General features: G+C 40.6%; 1 protein-coding gene across 2 annotated transcripts in view; it reads right to left on the minus strand.

Moving 5' to 3' along the window:
* Nucleotides 1–4,392: 4,392 nt before the first annotated feature.
* The window catches only part of mgmt (O-6-methylguanine-DNA methyltransferase), a 28,673-nt gene continuing 12,692 nt past the window's right edge, over nucleotides 4,393–20,373 (minus strand). Inside the window, exons 4-6 of one of the 2 annotated variants that reach the window (XM_021611387.3) lie at nucleotides 18,224–18,363; nucleotides 15,754–15,901; nucleotides 4,393–5,397 (exon numbers count right to left, since the gene is read on the minus strand). In XM_021611387.3, coding sequence (XP_021467062.1) covers nucleotides 15,773–15,901; nucleotides 18,224–18,363 — 269 coding nt within the window. In that variant the 3' untranslated portion in view covers nucleotides 4,393–5,397; nucleotides 15,754–15,772. Of the gene's footprint in view, nucleotides 5,398–13,710; nucleotides 15,902–18,223; nucleotides 18,364–20,373 lie in introns of those variants that run through there. The other variant, XM_021611379.3, reaches the window with a different exon arrangement.

Raw genomic sequence — 20,373 nt, forward strand, 5'->3', positions numbered from 1 at the left:
GTAACATTGAATATATCTATTCAATGTTTATGAACTGACTATTTAATTTGCTACTACTGACACAGCACCTGTTGTTCTAGATATTTTGTCTCTACCATTGCTTTATTCCTCTCAGATGTGGTTGCCTCAGATGTTATACCTGGCCATATCACTGCAATTTTCCTATAGTGTTCAGGTGAAAGATTGCACTCCAGTGATAGTGCCACACAAAAGCCTGCCTGGACAATGAGCCAGTCAATGGAGAGATCCAGTTGAAAGAGTCACAATGGTTGTGCATGCTGGGAATTGGGCTGGACGATATAAAGGAATGAAACCTTCATTGAGGCCATAGAGGACAAGCATTCAGAAAAGGGGTTTTGTTCGGTCTTTATCAATCCACAGTTTCCCATGAGGAAAAACAATACAAACTGACCTTAAAAGAGAATATTACCTTACACATATTCAGGTGCTTATGTGTTCACTTTCAGGGGTACTGATGTAATGGCTTTGTAGCCTCATGTGTACAATATCAAGATGTTCATTTATACAGTAATTATTATTCAACCTGGGATTTGAACTCACAACCTCTTGGTTCACAGAATTACATCATTCTTCCTGCTACACCACCATGTATATGTAAATGACTGATTTCACCTGTATTCCTACACTTTGACTTCAAAGTAAATCTCAGTTTTGTAAAAAAAACACTCAAGAAAAACTAGTATTTATCATAGTGATTCAGAAGTAACATTAAAAGGTCTAATGCAGCTGTTTTTTTCTTACTGTGATTGTTTTCAATTAATATGGCCAAAAATAAACAAAAACCGCTTCTTAGCAAAGATTCATTTCTCAAGCAAGAATTGGTTGGAGTTGGGCGGGGAAAACGTATTGGTCTATTCATTCATTTACCACCTGGTGATGTCACCAGGCAGGCCAAAAAACTCCATCATACAGGCTGAAATTTCAGGCGGTCTTTTCATACAGCTATTACACTAAAAGGGCATTATCATCATTTTCACAAGTTCACAGTATTATTCTATCAATCAATCAATTACATTGTATTTGTCACATGCTTTATAAACAACAGGTGTAGACTAACAGTGAAATGCTTACTTACATGCTCTTCCCAAAAACGCAGAGAGAAAAATAGAAAAATGATTGAAAAATAATAACATGAGGAATAAACACACAATGAGTAACGGTCCCATGGCTATATACACAGGGTAGCAGTGTCGAGTCGATGTGCAGGGGTGATAGGTCATTTAGGTAGATATGTACATTTAGGTTGGGGTAAAGTGACTAGGCAACATGATAGATAATAAACAGCAGCAGTGTATGTAATGAGCAAAAAGGGTCAATGCAGATAGTCTGGGTAGTTATTTGGTTAACTATTTAGCAGTCTTATGGCTTGGAGGTAGAAGCTGTTAAAGGTCCTGTTGGTTTCAGACTTGGTATATCGGTACTGCTTGCCAATCAACAGCAGAGAGAACAGTCTATGACTTGGGTGGCTGGTGTCTTTAGACAATTGTTATTTTACACCGCCTGGTATAGAGGTCTTGGATGGCAGGGAGCTCGGCTCCAGTGATGTACTGGGCCATACGCACTACCCTCTGTAGCGTCTTGTGGTCAGATTTATTCATTTATTTCACCTTTATATAAACAGGTAGGCAAGTTGAGAACAAGTTCTCATTTACAATTGCGACCTGGCCAAGATAAAGCAAAGCAGTTCGACACATACAACGACACAGAGTTACACATGGAGTAAAACAAACATACAGTCAATAATACAGTAGAAACAAGTCTATATACGATGTGAGCAAATGAGGTGAGATAAGGGAGGTAAAGGCAAAAAAAAGGCCATGGTGGCAAAGTAAATACAATATAGCAAGTAAAACACTGGAATGGTAGATTTGCAATGGAAGAATGTGCAAAGTAGAAATAAAAATAATGGGTGCAAAGGAGCAAAATAAAAAAATGAAAAATTAAATAAATACAGTAGGGAAAGAGGTAGTCATTTGGGCTAAATTATAGATGGGCTATGTACAGGTGCAGTAATCTGTGAGCTGCTCTGACAGCTGGTGCTTAAAGCTAGTGAGGGAGATAAGTGTTTCCAGTTTCAGAGATTTGTGTAGTTTGTTCCAGTCATTGGCAGCAGAGATCTGGAAGGAGAATCTGGAAAGAATTTGTTTTGGGGGTGACCAGAGATATACCTGCTGGAGCGCGTGCTACAGGTGGGTGATGCTATGGTGACCAGCGAGCTGAGATAAGGGGGAACTTTACCTAGCAGGGTCTTGTAGATGACCTGGAGCCAGTGGGTTTGGCGAGGGCCAGCCAACGAGAGCACACAGGTCGCAATGGTGGGTAGTATATGGGGCTTTGGTGACAAAAGGGATGGCACTGTGATAGACGGCATCCAATTTGTTGAGTAGGGTATTGGAGGATATTTTGTAAATGACATCGCCGAAGTCGAGGTATGGTAGGATGGTCAGTTTTACAAGGGTATGTTTGGCAGCATGAGTGAAGGATGCTTTGTTGCGAAATAGGAAGCCAATTCTAGATTTAACTTTGGATTGGAGATGTTTGATGTGAGTCTGGAAGGAGAGTTTACAGTCTAACCAGACACCTAGGTATTTGTAGTTGTCCACGTATTCTAACCATTGATGCAGTCAGTCAAGATGCTCTCAATGGTGCAGCCAAATATTTTCAGCCTCCTAAGGCATTGTCGTACCTTTTTCACGACTGTGTTGGTGTGTGGGGACTGGTACTCTATTTTTCATGCTCGACCATGATATGGTGGGGTTGTGACGCTGGAGCCACAGAAGTTGGAGGATTACCTTGTGTGATGATAAGGTGAGGTGGTGATGAAGGGGAGGTTTCCTGGTGTATGGGTCCCACAGTGAGGGTGAGTGGTGCGGTGATAAGCGTAATTGTGCCAGATGCCAATGGTCGCGTATCTAGGGCATGGACAGGAAAAGGAGAGAAGAGCGGGGTATGAGGTTAAGTTAAGGGAGGAGGCGAGGGCCTGGTCGATTAAGCTCCCAACGGCACCAGAGTCCACTAGAGCTGTAGTGACAACACTTGAGGGACAGCCAGCCAGTGAAATAGGAACCAGAAAGGGTTTGGCGGAAAACGATGATAACGTCTACCCTGGGAGATGTAAGGTCACGGGGCCACCCCTCTGCTCTAGTGGACCCTGGGTTAGGGCGCACCGGACCCCGCTGAAGCTGGTGCTCCTCCTGGCCACAATAGAGACAGAGCCCCAGCGGTCTCTGGCGACACTGCTCTGTCGCGGAGAGGTGTGTGGCCCCTACATCCATGGGTTCAGGCTCTGCCTCAGGACAGCTAAAGGAGGGAGGCAAGTGGTGAGGTGGACACTGGCGCTCCCGGGGAAAGTTATCCAGATTGACGGTCGAGATGAGAGCGTTCAAGGATACGTTGTCATCCCAACACGCCAACTCCATCTGGACCTCCTCGCGCACACCACTGTGGAATAGAGTGCAGAGCGCCGGCTCAATCCACCCACCTCAGGCTGACACAGTGTGAAAGATGAGGGAGCACTGAGCAGCAGTTTGGCCATCCTGGAAGAGTAGCTCACCTCCCTTTCTACCCTCTGGAGGATGATCGAAGACCGTCCTGAACAATGCCAGGAACCTCTCATACAAACCCAGCTCCTCTTCTCTTCTCTTCTCTCCCAGGTGGTTGTAGCCCACTCCAATGCCCATCCGGTCAGCAGGGAAATGACCGTGGCAACCTTGGAGCTCTCGGTGAAGTTTGCCAGGTATGTGTAATGATGGGTTGCCAGGACCGGTGGTTAGTAGACCGGTGACATCGAGCGCTGGAGAGGGAGAGTAGATGTGACAGGTCCCTGCTGAAAAAGTTTTAATACCACTGCTCATCAAGTGTCCTTGAGCACTGTTAGTTTTACGTTGATGTTACGCTGGTGGTGATAATTGGACAAGTATTTACTTGATTCTGGGCAGCTTTCAGCATAGTGCAGAAATGCATTCTTGCCAATAACTCTGTGGCCATATCTGTTTTACAATCTGATACTGTAGCAGGAAATTTCAGGTTGATAAGAGGTTGTGAGTTCAAATCCCAGGTAAGGCTGAGTCCCAAGTGTGGTCACAGTGCAACATTTTAGAAGATTGTACAGCATTGAAATCAGAATACAGCAGCATACTTGGGGCGGCAGGGTAGCCTAGTGGTTAGAGCGTTGGACTAGTAGCCGTAAGGCTGCAAGTTCAAACCCCTGAGCTGACAAGGTACAAATCTGTCGTTCTGCACCTGAACAGGCAGTTAACACACTGTTCTAGGCTGTCATTGAAAATAAGAATTTGTTCTTAACTGACTTGCCTAGTTAAATAAAGGTAAAATTTAAATACTGTCATCTTATAAAAATAATACCTTGAAGTTGTTGTATATATTTACTTTATTTTTACTGTAGCTTTCGGCAAAGTGCAGAAACGTATTCTTGGCAATAAATGTACAGACATGGTGGCGCAGGAGGAACTTCAGGTAGCTAACAACCAAAAGATTGTGAGTTAAAATCCTAAGTGAGGTTAAGTCGCGACTAATCAACATACATCAGCATACTGTCCTTTAACATTAACACCTTAATTTAGGTGTTAAAACACAGTAACTGGTTGTAGATTTATCGTATTTTCACCACAACTAGACACAAACCTCCAGTGTACCATCATACAATATTCTGAGAAATGAAATGTTGCATCCCCATGTTGTTTTTACACGTTGCTTCACATGTTGTCATTTTATCACATTAACTTTACATAAAATCATGTGTTCACATGGGTGACCACTGGTCTATCTATCTGCAATCCGGTCTGCTTGAAAAAATAGATAAAGATAGGTCAGCAGAAATATATCTACTTTATTCACTGTGGAATAGCAAAGTATCCTAATGGTAAAAAAAATCATTCGATACTATATTAATGATCTAGTGTATTTCAGACCCACATATGCAGGATTTACTATATTTTTCTTCCATAAAGCACACTCAACCAAGAACAGTCATAGTACAGAAACCCAGGTCAGAAAGTGAGAGACGACAGTGATAAAATAATATCACTTCAACTGCATTTTTATGCCATACTCTGACACATAGAACTCCCTTCATAGTACCCCTCAGTAGTGCTTTGTCCACTAGTTCTGGATATGATATCATCTATTAATAATGTATTGGCAATGGATTACATAAAAAGAGACCAGAAATAACATCCAATATTCATGCCCCCTGAGCTTGACTATGTCCATTCCTTTTGGCCCATAAAACCTTACCCCATTTCCATATCCGCTGAGGGTCGCGACAGGTTTGCCGCACAAAGACTCACAGAACAGCTCAACTCAGGAAAAGGGCTGTAAAAATTGGGTGGATTTCTGAATCCTTATGAAACAGTACTCCTAGAAAGAAAGAAAAAAAATCACATTTCAGCGCCTGTGAAAAACCTGGTACTGTATTTCTCCCTTTAATTGTGCCACTTCAGAAATTGACAGGCCTCTGAAACATTGCATGAATCACACAGTTATTGTAGTCCCCTTGTCTGGGAATGTTGTTACAACATCTGCATATTATAGAAAGTAATGGAAGTAGCAGAGGTGGCAGCTGCAAAGCAACAGGAAGCGTGACATTTTCAGTCAGAACCGCTGTACAAACCACTAACTGTCTACCAGCCATGGTCTTACAGTCGACACTGAGTGGGAGATACTGTGACAAACAGGCAGGGTCTGAGAGCTGTGTGTCCTAGGGGGGGTGACAGCACCAGTTTGACTGTCAATGAGGATCATTAACTGTGTGTTTTAAAGAAACCTGAACAGTGATTAGGAAGCTTGAGACAAGGTCCTCGATCAACTGACACAAAATTGTTCAAATACTCTTACCCCATATCCCTGAACTCCCCAGAGTATGTGCCTGGACCCTTACCTGTATCTTACTGTTCAGCCTTAAAACCTTTCTCAGCACCCAGCATGTAATTCCCCCCAATTCACTCAAAAAAAACTAGGGCACTATAAAAACATAATTTACATCCTCTAAAAGAACATGTCTCATAAATTGTCTACACGCTACAGAAAATACTATCCTTAATGGCCTTATGAAGACGTCTCCACCTAACAGAGCGATGGCCAACAAAAGCCTGCGTGTAAGGGCCTTTCCTGAAGAGTCCTTGTCACACGCAGGTTAGCGTTTTTCATCATGCATCTTGTTCTGGAGGCTTTCGTGGTCACCAGCTAGCACGTCGTAAAATCTGATTTTAAACCTAACCTGAAAAAAGCAGCAACAACAAAAAATCCATACATTTTTACACTATAGCCAATTTTCCCTTCGCAGCTGGCCTATCTAAGGAGAAATTCCTCAGTACTGCCTCCAGGGCAAGATTCATGACAATAAACGTCAACACCGCGCCAAACCTCTGTGATTATCGTTGCTTTTTAGCAGAGTGTCCAGGCCTGCCAATACTGCTGTTCCATAAATGAATTTGGCCCTTCGTCAACAAATTACCTAACACGCAGAACTGTGTATGTGTCAGATTCAATTCCAACCCACAGGCTTTTGTAGTGCCATGGCAGGTTGACTTAATTATAAATCATCAATCATAATAAAATAATCACATCTATATTATTTTAAATATCTCAAACATTTTAAAGATACTGAGTTGTTACATGTTGTCATGTTTGATTGGGCCAGGTGTATTTATTATCAATGGATAATAATTAATCATGACTAGTCAGAGAAAGCTTTCCTGTAAGAGGAAACTCCAGCTCTACCAATCAAACACATATAACTGATCAACAATTATCTCTGGATGAGTCCAGAGCTTGACACATACAGTAGACCTGCATGAGTATTTGTATGAACATGGAATCCAATTTGTAACACACTTTACAACACAGTATAAATACTGTATACACTAATGTTATTGACTACTACTACATTCAGACAGACTTGTATATTACATCCAGATGCCATAGATACCCCCACTTCAATTTAAAATATAATTAAACTGATAGAATTACAGAAAAACAAGACACTAGACATTGGTCAATATCTACAGTGCATCTTCTCGAGTCATACAGAACTTCTAATAGGTAAAGTGTATTTCTCACAAGGCTGCAGACAGTATTTGGCACCAAGGCTCTTATTTTCCCTCTCCCTGATCCAGTCCACTCCTGTCCCAGACTCGTCATATAGATCGCAGTCTGCGGGGGCCAGAGGTGCTGACGGAGCCCAGATGCTCCCAGTCTGTCTGGGGGACTGGGGAGACTGGTGCCAGGGGGTCCTGGAGCCTCTGAAGTGCCGCCCCTTCGTCAACAGAACAAGGCTAGACCTGCACTTTCTGAGACACTCTGGTTCCCACTCTCTAAAAACTAGGCTGTAGTCATAGGTTAATAATACGTGAAGGAATACACACACTCAGTCACACTCAGCCCATGTCTCTCCCTGCAGTGCATACAGCACCACACACGTTCACAAGTTCACACGGACACTCCCATACAAACACAAGTCTGAGTGTTCTGGACTATATGCTACCTTTTGGAGATTCCCTTATGGAAAAAATCTTGTGATCTTATGTGAAGTTAATGATAACATGAAACTACACGTGAAAACATTTGAGCCCATGTGAAAACATGATCTCCTGTGAAGAAATAAATGTGACAACATGAAGATGCAAAATTTCAACATGTGATACACTATATATACAAAAGTTTGTGGACACCCCTTCAAATTAGTGGATTTGGCTATTTCAGCCACACCCGTTGCTGACAGCACACAGCCAAGTAATCTCCATAGACATACATTGGCAATAGAATAGCCTTATTTGAAGAAGTCAGTGATTTTCAACGTGGCACCGTCATTGGATGCCACCTTTTCAACAACTCAGTTCGTAAAATTTCTGACCTGCTAGAGCTGCCCCGGTCAACTGTAAGTGCTGTTATTGTGAAGTGGAAACATCTAGCAGCAACAACGGTTCAGCCGCGAAGTAGTAGGCCACGCAAGCTCACAGAACGGAACAACCGAGTGCTGAAGCACGTAGCGAGTAAAAATTGTAACACTCACTACCGAGGTCCAAGAACTGTTTGTTGGGAGCTTCATGAAATGGATTTCCATGGCCGAGATCAGTGTGGAAGAACTTGACTGGCCTGCACAGAGCCCTGACCTCAACCCCATCGAACACCTTTGGGATGAATTGTAACTAGGTCTGTTAAGTATTACAGCCACACTGGTGGTCACGAGTCATGAAGGAAGTCAAAGTCCACGTGACCGTTTAGTCACATAACTAGGCTTCTCCAAGCTCTGATGCTGCTGATGGTCATTAGTAGCCTACCAAACTTGCTAACTGCCTGGTACTCAGCACTCTACTGTCCCGCTAATCACTCTGACATCAATGCAAATGTAATCGAAAATCGAATCAAACATTTCATGAGTTCCCATGAGCTCATGTTGCGCAACATTTCTATAGGCTATGCAATTGCGCAAGAAAACAGAGTGATGGTCTCTACTAAAAGGAGGATCCCATCAGCTTTCTATAGACTAGGCCTACTTTCTTAACTTTCATAATATTAAGTACATTGTTTATCTTTACAACAGGAGTGTAGCATACCTGGCTGGCATGACAGTAAAAGTGTCCTCCATTCGCTGTTTAAGTGCATAGATGACATGTTTTTTCCACTGCCCCTGTATCGAGACAGATGCATGATAATGGTCCATTCTAAATCAAAACAAATGTCACACATATATGATTTAGTATATGTAAAGACAAGATTAAATCAAGAATAGTCTGATGGGTGACAATATTAGCCTATCACTTGTGAATAATGTCCAGCTTAAGAAACTGCTTTTTTTTCTTCAACTTTTTCGAATCATAGTGGCACACCTCATGTAGTCTAGCCCATAGGCCTATAGGTTTTGATAAGGTTTGTATCACAACTAAAGTGGCCAAATAACTTCTTAAAATGAAGGGCATTAATCCACTTTATAACGGGTGTAGAGCCTAACTGGAATACATAAGCAGCATGCGAGGTTCAAGTTTGGGGAAGATCATTTTCACAATAAAATGCACCTTTATAATAAAAGCATTGCATGAGTAATAGCATTTGTGGTCACTTTTGATAATGGTGTTTTCCCGCTAATGCAACATTTGCGATTATAGCCTTCTGCCGTGTGTGAATTGCTGCGCTTATAATGTGAAGAAATAGCCTAATAGTTTATCAACATTTTAAGCTAAACGTTCAGATCTGTTGTCAATCACATTGTGTTTTTTGATGCTAGTGGCTGTATTCATTTGGGATCTATTGCATCCCACAACTGTCCCAGACTATGTTTGGAATATTTATTTACTGCAGAGAATAAAATAGGTAGTTTTTGTACTATGGTGATAATAGATTTACATAGTCTAGTGCTTTTGCTGTTCGTTAGGCCAACTCAACTTGTTGGCTGACAAAAAGTAAATGTGGACAGTTCTTCCAATATCTTCGATATGCACCTTGAAATTGGATAAGGACGCGTGCATTTGTGTCCCTGATGTGTCTGTCTTCACTTGTAGCCTGTGAGAAAGACCCGATCATTTGATGGAGAGCCATGTGAGTGAGAGGCGCTTCGGGCCACAAAAGGCATACTTTTTTTTAGGGTGCATTATGGACACAAATGGGATGCTGCTGTGAAATCCGAGCAATTATCAAGAGCTTGTCAAATTGTGAATGAGAGACTATTGGAATGTATACAGCCTGCGCAAAAAAAACAAAGCAGAGCTCATGCCTTTTAAGAAACTTTAAAAAAATCATCATCAGAGTCTCATCATGCAGCCTTACAATGTATTTAAAATCAAAACATATAGTCCAAAGTTTGTAGAACAACTAAAGTCACATTAATAACTATAAATTAAAAATATAGAAGTACCTATTTCTTTGTTAACCGCTCAACACAGAATAGCCACATGTGCGCACTCCCTCAAATCGTTTGGAGAAAATGTTTATATTCTATTCAGCTTTGTTCAATTGTATTCTTCATTCTATAAATTCTTCATTCTATACTTTTATTTACAAAGCCATTTTGGGTTTACTACCTTTTTACTTGGGCATTTTTATTGTTCAGAAATGTGGTGGGTACTCTCTTCGTTCGCTGGACTTTATCCTGCTAACTGTTCCAAATGTCCGAACTGAATTTGGTAAAAGGGCTTTTATGTACTCTGCGCCATCGTCTTGAAACGCCTTACAAAATACTTTTAATGTAACGATTCTCCTCTTCGTCTGAGGAAGAGTAGTCAAGATCGGACCAACACGCAGCGTGGTAAGTGTCCATGTTAATATTTTAATATAACAGAACACGAAACAAAAATAACAACGAGAATGTAAGAAACGAAACAGTCCTATCAGGTGAAACAACACAAAACAGGAAACAACTACCCACAAACATAGGTGGGAACAGGCTACCTAAGTATGGTTCTCAATCAGAGACAACGATAGACAGCTGCCTCTGATTGGGAACCATACCAGGCCAAACACAGAAATAAAAAACATAGAACAAAACATAGAATGCCCACCCCAACTCAAGCCCCGACCAAACCAAAATAGAGACATAAAAAAAGGAACTAAGATCAGGACGTGACATTTAAACTGGAACAACTTGTCCCGATTGGTATTTTTAAATCACTGATGAATGATCTTGAGACTGATTCCCTGACCTGTCAATGTTTTTAATTTGCTGTTTTTGATTTTGTTATACTCTTATGAATCCTATGGTTTTTACTAGATTACTTGTAGTTTTTCATGTTGTTTGTCTGTAATTTTTGTAATGACTTGGTGATGTCTATCTTGGCCAAGACGCTCTTGACAAAGAGATTTTAAATCTCAATGAGCCCTTCCTGGTTAAATAAAATTTAAATAAATAAATTAAATTAAAATTAAATTAATAATGCCACGGAATGCTAAGCAAATCTTGTCTGCTAAATGAACTAGTGTAGCCCACAGCCATTTGACATAGCCACATCAGGACCTAACATATATCTTCTGTAATAGACTACATTTTCTTCAAATCATGCTTCTTTAGACCTGTCTAAAATAAATCATGGATTTATTGTGAATGTGTAGGCTATATTACATGGATATATTAGACTTTTTAAAATGTAGATGTTACAAAGGTCTGCATCAGTGGCTTGTAGGCTGTGGAAGCCAGGACATGCTAAATGTGTTTATGTTAATTAAAGGTAAAATACTGTGAGACTGACAGTTATCTGCTTCACAATCACCGGCTGACAAAATTTCGTGACCGCCACAGCCCTAATTGTAACACCGACTGCGAGACAGGCATTATCGCCCAACCTCACTAAATGCTCTTGTGGCTGAAAGGAAGCATGTCCCCACAGCAATGTTCCGACATCTAGTGAAAAGCCTTCTCAGAAGAGGGGAGGCAGTTATAGCAGCAAAGGGGGGACCAACTCCATATTAATGCCCATGATTTTGGAATGAGATGTTTGACGAGCAGGTGTCCATATATTACACGTGACAACATTTGAGTGTTTTCACATGTGAAACTGCAATTCCACGTGAGTTAGGTTTACACATGTGAAAATGCAAATGAGATTTTCACATGTAAATCTGCAATTCACATGAGAGGTAAAAATATTTTATCCTACTCACATGTGAAAATGTGGTGAGCTCAACATTTTATACATATGAACATATGGTTTCACATGAGAACAACTGACCTCACGTGTCTCTTTTGTTTTCACATTAACATTTCAGCTCAACATGTGAAAACAGCTATTTCACATAATATGATCACATTTTCACATGTGAAATAGCTGTTTTCACAAACAAGAGACACATGTGAGGTCAGTTGTTCTCATGAAACTTTTGTAAGGGAAGTAATTAAATGGTATGGGTGTTTTAAGGTAAGTGGTACACTGTTAAGATAAATTAGTGTCAATGTCTTTATTCAACATGATCCCTTAGTGCTGACTTTTCAATATGATCCGACCTGGGACTTGAACTCACAACCTCTGGATTTAGAGTATGCTGATCTTTCTACTGCGCCACAAAGTATGTAGCACTCACTGAAGTCCCCTACAGATTCAATACCTATAATACATATCAGCCCTTAGCAACAGAGTGCCATCTGCACTGCAATTTTAGTTATCAGCTAATCTGACTATTCTCTCATCATTGCTTTAATTGACTTATTTCAGCAATTTGAGGGTTTTCTGTATTAGTTGTCTAATGTTGGTGGGGCATATTGTTTTGTTTTAATGTTACTCCTGAATCACTATGATAAATATAACCGTTTTTCTTGAGTGTATTTTTTAACAAAGCTGAGGTTTACTTTAAAGTCCAAAGTGTAGGAATACAGGTGAAATCAGTTATTGACGCAGACATGGTGGCGTAGCAGGAAGATCGGGATACTATGAACCACGAGGTTCTGAGTTCAAATCCCAGATAAGGACATGTTGAATAATAAAAACTGTGTGAATTAACATGCACAACATGTTGAAAACACTGCAACTGCATGACTTCTTAACAACTTATTTTGGTTTGCAGAGGGCCTGTGAAATCTCATGAAATATCATCACATGATTTCACATGTGAAGCAAAACATGGACATTTTCACATGTGAAATCATGTGGTTTTTCCACAAGGGTTAACATTATGTGTGACATTGCAGATGATACAACGTGTCCACTGCCAAACTCAGACCACATCTGCATGGCCTTGCCCCTGCCTATCTACATCCGCAGTGTATTAGACTGCTGGAGCAGCAGCTGTGGAAGCTGGTCTGGCTGCATGGTGCCTTGGTGTCAGGGCCTCGGAGAGGCATCATGACAGAGGGGGAGGGAACATGATAGGGCAGTGGAGCCCAGTATAATATCGGTCTGTTGGTCAATGCTTATCTGCATGTGTAATACTCTGGAATCTCAAAGGCATTATACTGCCTCTGGCTGGGCGCTGTGTTCTAGTTCTACTAACATGTTGAGGCACTAGAATACACAACCAAACGGTATGTGTAAGCCTACCGTGTAAAATGAGGCTGCTGGACTGATGTACATATTGCATGATAGGTAAGCAGAGAAGGACTTTTATAGAAATTGCCGATGTGAGTTGTGACTACACTGGTATGTGATGGATTAGTATAGGGAGTAACTATGGTCGACTGTGTGAGGTTGGAGCACAGAGTGTCTGTATTTGATGTGGGGGCAGACAATTACTGTGTTATGAGGAGGGATGGCAGGATATGAGATGGGAAGTAGGGAGTTACATTAGAGACAGCATATAACTTATGAAATGGAATGGTGTGAAATATTGTTACAGAAGCCAAAATACATCTTAACAGTATCAGCAATGATTAATTCAGCCTGACTTGGTCACATCCTTGTAATAACGATGTGAATGCCACCGACCCTTTCCTCGGGCCTCCAGAAGCTCTTTTGAGTGTGTGTGTGTGTGTGTGTGTGCACGCGTGTGTGTGTGAGGGCGTTAATAAATGTTGAATCAAACGCTGCACGAGACACCCACACTCCTTAAGGGTTGCCCATTAGCGGTGTGTGGGTGTATGGGGAGTTTATCAGTGTCTGGGTGATTTATGAAGTCAGACTCAATATCATCCACTTTACCCCCACACACATGCCTGCACACACACACTGACACACAGACACACGCACACACACAGAAGCAAATATTAGGACAAAATTCGAGGTTTCACAGAGATTAACAGAGCGGATAATAAAATAGTAGTCTCAACCGCTTTTAATGGTGTCCATAATTCCATTATAATTCCATTGAATCACATGGCCAGGATGATACTGAAACAGAGTACTTGCACATGCATGATACTAATAAGTTATCAAAGTGCATAACGCATTTCTCTCTGATCCCTGAACTGTATCGGCCAAACTACTCACACATCTGCTAATCTGTCAGCCTGTCTCTCTGACTAAATACATAGAACGTATCGTTTACCTTTTACTCCCTCTGTTGTGTGGTGTAGCCTATTACATAGACTTGACTTAGCCACAAGCAAAGAGGGCGCTTACAGTGCACTTCAGAGTGTGCTCCTTTTAAATATGATCCCCTGGTGGCTCTGTCACAGCAGCCTTGGTTACGGGCTGACTGTAGCCTGTAGCCACCACAGGCATCATTAGTCCTGTGTGAAACCACACACTGAAATGCATTCTTCATCTGACAGTGTACAGCCTTCTGCCTGCCTGCTTCAACATCGAGGCTGGAATTGTGCTCTGATGGCACAGTGCTGTAAGTGAGTCCAACAGTACAGCAGAGACGCATTCAAAGATGCTTCAAAATGTACTACAGTTCAGTAGACATTGATTCATCTTTGCAAAAATAGAATAGCAGAAATGATATAATGCATAGATTAAAATGACAGTCAATCTAATCCTCACAGAAAAATGTCCATGCACTCTTTACAAGGCTGCTTTCATATACCTCGCTGTCAGGAAAAATATTTAATTTATCTCAATGGCATCAAATTGGAAATTGATCCCATTGTTCAACTGAAGAATTGAAAGCTGCGTTTGTATGCCTGTTTCCCGTTCTACACTGCCCTCTAATGGAAATCATCATTTTTACAAGAAAGAAGCTCTAAAATTATTCTCTGAATGGTGCTTCAAATTTCAGCCATATTTGAGATGGCTAACTGAACACAATAACATCTATTGCAAACTATATCTCCAGTTTGTTCCGGTATAACTACAACATTTAAAATAATTAAGTGACTGGTTATTCAAGATGAAGCTTTTTAAACTTTAAATGTATTTATGAAAAATAAAAATAAATTTCAACACTGTCGTTGAAGGTGAATCTTAAATGAAGAAAAACTAATGACTCACAAACAATTTCAAGCCTTTTTCCTGGATGTTGAACAAAGCATTCACTTGGCAGGAAATACAATAACCAATGAAAGGTACAAAGAGTGATTTAGCATAGGGAGGAAAACGATTCAAGTGACATATTTTTGGGGAAATAATTATTTAGAGAAACCATTCCAACAATAACTGGCAACCCAAACTGGCACCCATGGGAACATATGTTTGTAATTCTTAATGTTCAATGTTAAAGTTATTTTAGTGCCTTCTAATTTCAGACCAACATTAACTATACAGTATGATTAGTAGAACATAAGACCAGTAGTATTGGCATACACATAGTTGTTCTTTATGGATGTGATTGTCCTGTCTTGTCCCACTGCAGTATAGTTAGAATCTATTTCACTGTGCTGCCGGAATGCAGAGAGCGTTGTTACTGCCGTTCTGAAACTGAGGGTCAACTAGGGGGGGGGGGGTAGACTGAGGCCTCTACACTAACCCCCCTAACACCGCCACTCCCTTAAACCTCCACTTTATTCTTTCACATGAATTCAATTAGAACACAGACTGGACAGTCGGACAAAGCAGAACAGAAGCAGATATAAAATCAAAACATGAAAGCTCTCCCTTGGGTTATAGACAGCATTTTCAAAATAAGGCACAGCTGACACACATTTCAACTGTGAAGCCGCCCCATGTGCACATGTCACGCAACTATGTACAGGTTTCCTCAGCTGTGGTTCATTGTTGACATCGCATCTTGCTTACTGTTGTATTTCACAAAGCAGGATAAAGGAGTTATCAAAAATAATAGTTGGTGTTCACTCATATAACACAAAGAAAGCTCTTAACTGCTTCAGGAAGTACAGTGGTTTCAGAATGGTTATAGAAGTTGTCTGGATAACACGTCAACACTGCTTTGTAAAATATAATCCCACACTGGTCTTACTATATCACATCATTGTGCTTCAGTCTTCCTCTTTGACCTTCTCGTGGGTGAGCAGCCATTGTTTGAGATGGTTACCTTTGCCGCCCATGTACATCCCACTCTGACCACCGCTGGAGATGACGCGGTGGCAGGGGATGAGAAGAGGCACCTGAGGTGAAGAGATGAATAAAAATAGCATATTTTTGCAATATTGGGGGTACAATTGGTTGAACAAGCCTCTCCTTATGTTTCACACCACTAGTTATGAAGATAATACGTCCATGTCATAACAACGTTTAGTCAAGTGACGTGACAATTCAGGGACCGCATTCTCATGTTGACACAGACAGACACTGTGAATGTAGCATAATTGTTGATGCTTTGATAACACAGAACCACTGAGGCATCCCTGATTTGCTATATATGAAAACATGATTCTACAACATTTTCCCTTCATTTGATCATGTAAAAAAGCCACGTCAAAAGTGTCTTTGTTTGATCCTGAACGGATCCACATTGAACGTGAACTCTCAGTCTTTGGTTATAAATGATTTTTGACTCTTTAATAGTATAAAGCAAAGCAGCAATCAAAAATTAATGGGCAAAAACACCAGCAGGATGAATATTCAATGGAGAGGGTGTCAACATTAAGATCTGATAACCCTGTGATCATTAAAAAGAGGAAGTCGATGGTGCGTTTACTCTTGTTGCAGATGACTGCCAGGGGGTCTGGAGTTCTTTGTAAACTAAATGACTGGTGAAGGATAAAACAAGTGAGAGTACACAAGTTCATTCATTGTGGAATCCCAAAAAGAATAGTGGCAATAGGGCGGGCACTTCATAACAGTTGTTTGCATTTTCAAACGTTAGCCTAGCTTACATCGAGTTGCTCTTTTGCCGCCTGTATATTGCCTGCATATTACCTGGATTTTGCTGTCATGATCAAATATTAAAAACATGTTATTAGTAATTACATATTAGCTGGCATAGCCCTGTAATTTAACTAGATTTCACTAGTTCAGGGTTGGTTGTCACAGTTTGATGGCTGTACCTTCAGCCCTTCTCTTACTGTAGGAAATCCTGTGTGTTTTAAATCGATCATTAAAACCACTCTCATGTCAACAGCAATAAAACTTTCAGACCCCAGATTAACCTTACTGACAGAGGGAAGCTTCAACGCTATGTGGATCGATACTGGGTTCCCCGGGTTTGAAGAGCAGTCTAGGTAGGGTACTCTCAAGGCCTTTGGATCAGCCTCTTCACTCAGGGAAAGAACACTAAAGCTTATCAATACTCAAATCCTGGTAAAGAGGTGCCACAGAGAGGCAAAAATCAATACTTTCCAGAGCTTTTCACAGCTGAAGCCCAAGTGTATCAGCAGTACTGACAAGTAATTGACATTGAGAGGATCTGATTCTAGATCATGAGCCAAAAGGCTAGACTCTTTATTGTTTAACTGGAAGGTAGTACTCTAGAATGTAATCGTGAGTAAGGGTACTTTTAGTGCATATTACAGTGTAACATAACACATAATATTGTACTTATTTTTCCATACATTTAGACTTTAAAACATACATTGGTTACTTTGTAAAAACACAATGTGTGTGTCTTCACAAAACTACTATTACTACTACTGCTGTGCAGTGCCTCCAACACATGCCCACAGCTAGCCGATTAAACTCACCTCCACGATTTACGATGGAGTTGACTGGCGACGAGTGTGAGCCGACTGGAGCTCTGATGTCACATAAAATGAATGACATTGTTCTGTGATATTGCGGCTATTTTTGGGGTGCTGAAATCAGTAGTTTTTGATTTTAAAAAGTCATCTTATGTGAAGTCGGAGCTCCAGTCGGCCTACACTAGTCTCTGCCCAACTCCATTGCAAATCGTGGAGTTTAGTTTAGTCGACTAGCCCACAGCACTACATGGGCAGAGCTAAACGGGCTTTGATCAAAGGTTCTGATCAAAAGCAGACACAGCGTTTTCCCTCTAGCTTTTCATTTTGTACAGACTGAATAAAATCACCAGTAAAAAAGATAGAGGATATGACTGGTTTCCTACAAGAGCCATTCATTTGAACATAGCCTTTACAATAATGCAGATACTCATAATAAAATTCATGATTGAGTTAAATTCTTATTTTGAATAAATCATCATCTAAAAAAAATGCAACCTTTATTTAACTAGGCAAGTCAGTTAAGAACAAAAATAACAAATTCTTATTTACAATGACGGCCTACACCGGCCAAACAACACTGGGCCAATTGTGAGCCGCCCCATGGGACTCCCGATCACGGCTGGATGCTAAAGCTGTCTGTGCCTTACTGAAGCTGTAACAGGTATGTACTTGTACTTAGTACCCATGTACTTGATACCCACTACTAAAAGAGGTATACCTTTGGTAAAACTAAAGCCAACTGTGGTGTCCTGACTACTTATGGCTAATCTCAGAGGAGTGTACGTGTCAATCAAAGAGAGCCCTACTGACCGGGTTCCTCCTCATGGCCCCTCCCACAGCTCTCACGGCCCTGGGGTTTCCTGCCATCTCAGCCAGCCGCTTATACGACACCGTCTCTCCCACCTTCACGTCCCGCACAAGAGTCTGCAGAACCCGGCTGGTAAAGGAATCTGCAAGATAAAAGAGAAAGAGTAAAATAGAGGGAGTGTAAAGGTAGAGACTGACGCATAATTAGTCACAGTGCAGTAAAAAGTGATTTTCCTGTATTTTATATACATAATATTTCACACTATGATGTTGGAATAATATAGTGAAATTGTGAAAATTATGATAATGCCCTTTTAGCTGTTTGAAAAGACCGCCTGAAATTTCAGCCTGTTTTGGTGACATCACCAGGCAGTAAATTAGTTAAAACTGGAATATGGTAGTACATCCTGGACATCTATACCAGGCGGTGTCTGAGGAAGGCCCTAAAATATGTCAAAAAGACTCCAGCCACCCTAGTCATAGACTGTTCTCTCTGCTACCGCACGGCAAGCGGTACCGGAGCGCCAAGTCTATGTCCAAAAGACTTCTTAACAGCTTCTATCCACAAGAGATGAGACTACTGAACAGCTAATCAAATGGCTACCCAGACTATTTGCATTGCCCCTCCCTTCTACGCTGCTGGTACTCTCTGTTTATTATCTATGCATAGTCACTTTAACTCTACCTACATGTACATATTACCTTAATTCCCTCGACTAACCTGTGGCCCGGCCCCGCACACTGACTCTGTTCTGATATCCCCTGTATATAGCCTCACTACTGTTATTTTATTGTTGCTCTTTAATTGTTTGTTATTTTTCTACTTTATTTCTTTCTTTTTTACTTCAGTTAATTTTTGTAAATACTTTCATAACACTTATTTTTCTTAAAACTAGCATTGTTGGTTAAGGGCTTGTAGTAAGCATTTCACTGTAAGGTCTACGCATGTTGTATTCCACACGTGACAAATAAAATGTGATTTTATGTAACTTTTTGGGTGACCTGATCAAATTCAAACAGAAATGTGATTTATAGATCTGTCACTCATTGAAAACAAGTGTAAGCGGTAGATCTGTTCCATATGCTCAATTTCTATGCTTCCTGTGCTTAAGTTTTGTTTTTGCGTCTTTTACTTTCAGTTTTGTACACCAGCTTCAAACAGCTAAAATTACTTTATTTTTGGGTATAGTTAAAAATGCTTCACAGAGCTTTAGATGGTACAATGATTCTCTACACTAATTCTTGCTTGTTTTGTAAAATAAACTGAATTAGGCAAACTAATAGATTTTAGCAACCAAGAAATGGCAGAGCGATTTCTGAATAGTGCATCTTTAATAGACAACTAAGAAAGAGCTTTCCAAATCTTTCTTCCAATAACAGCTACAAAAGAGAAAGAGTTTTACATGAAGGAAATTATTTCTGAAGAAGGACAATCTAGGTTATATTAGATAAGGTCACAGCTACAATTATAAGGTCGCTCTTTCATTTAAAAGGATTAAGAGAGGCCAAATAGACACCAAATCTGTTCTAATTTTTTGAATAAAAATAATTTGAATGTTGCACACCATTTGTGGCAGTGGGATGACTTTGAGGTTAATAAGACTAATGTGTCCTTTTAATTGCTTTCTATTGAGAGTAGATTCATTATATCAGGCTCTCTTAAATAGTGGAATTCAGAAATGATTTGCAGTTTAAGAAGCCACATTAACAGCTTTGATTTCATTAACACTTGAGCGGTAGCATTATCTTCAGCTGTACTACCAGACTACTCTGATTACTTACAGTAGAAATGCAATATATTCAAAACGGATCTATTTTTACTCTGAACATTGACTATCTGTGTACAATTGAACCGTACCTTTGTAAAGTGAAATAGGGAACAGCTTAAGCTTGTTGGTCCTTTAATTCATGCATCCTACACAGTCAATTAGCCATCTACCATGCCATCTCATTCTGGTCTAAGAGAGCACATGACAAGTGATCTACAGTAGGTGAAATCCCTCTAAATTGGCATTGTGTGAAAACATGTAACCCCCCAGTATCTCTTCTACAGAGCGAACATCCTTCACTCCCTAGGCTCTCACCTTATAGTCACTCTCCGCTACACAAAGCCACGCCAACAAGGCAATTTGCCTAAACTGGGGGGAATAAGT

This window comes from Oncorhynchus mykiss, chromosome 1, assembly GCF_057628025.1.
Source record: "Oncorhynchus mykiss isolate SJ-2025 chromosome 1, ASM5762802v1, whole genome shotgun sequence".
Classification (NCBI taxonomy): Eukaryota; Metazoa; Chordata; class Actinopteri; order Salmoniformes; family Salmonidae; genus Oncorhynchus; species Oncorhynchus mykiss.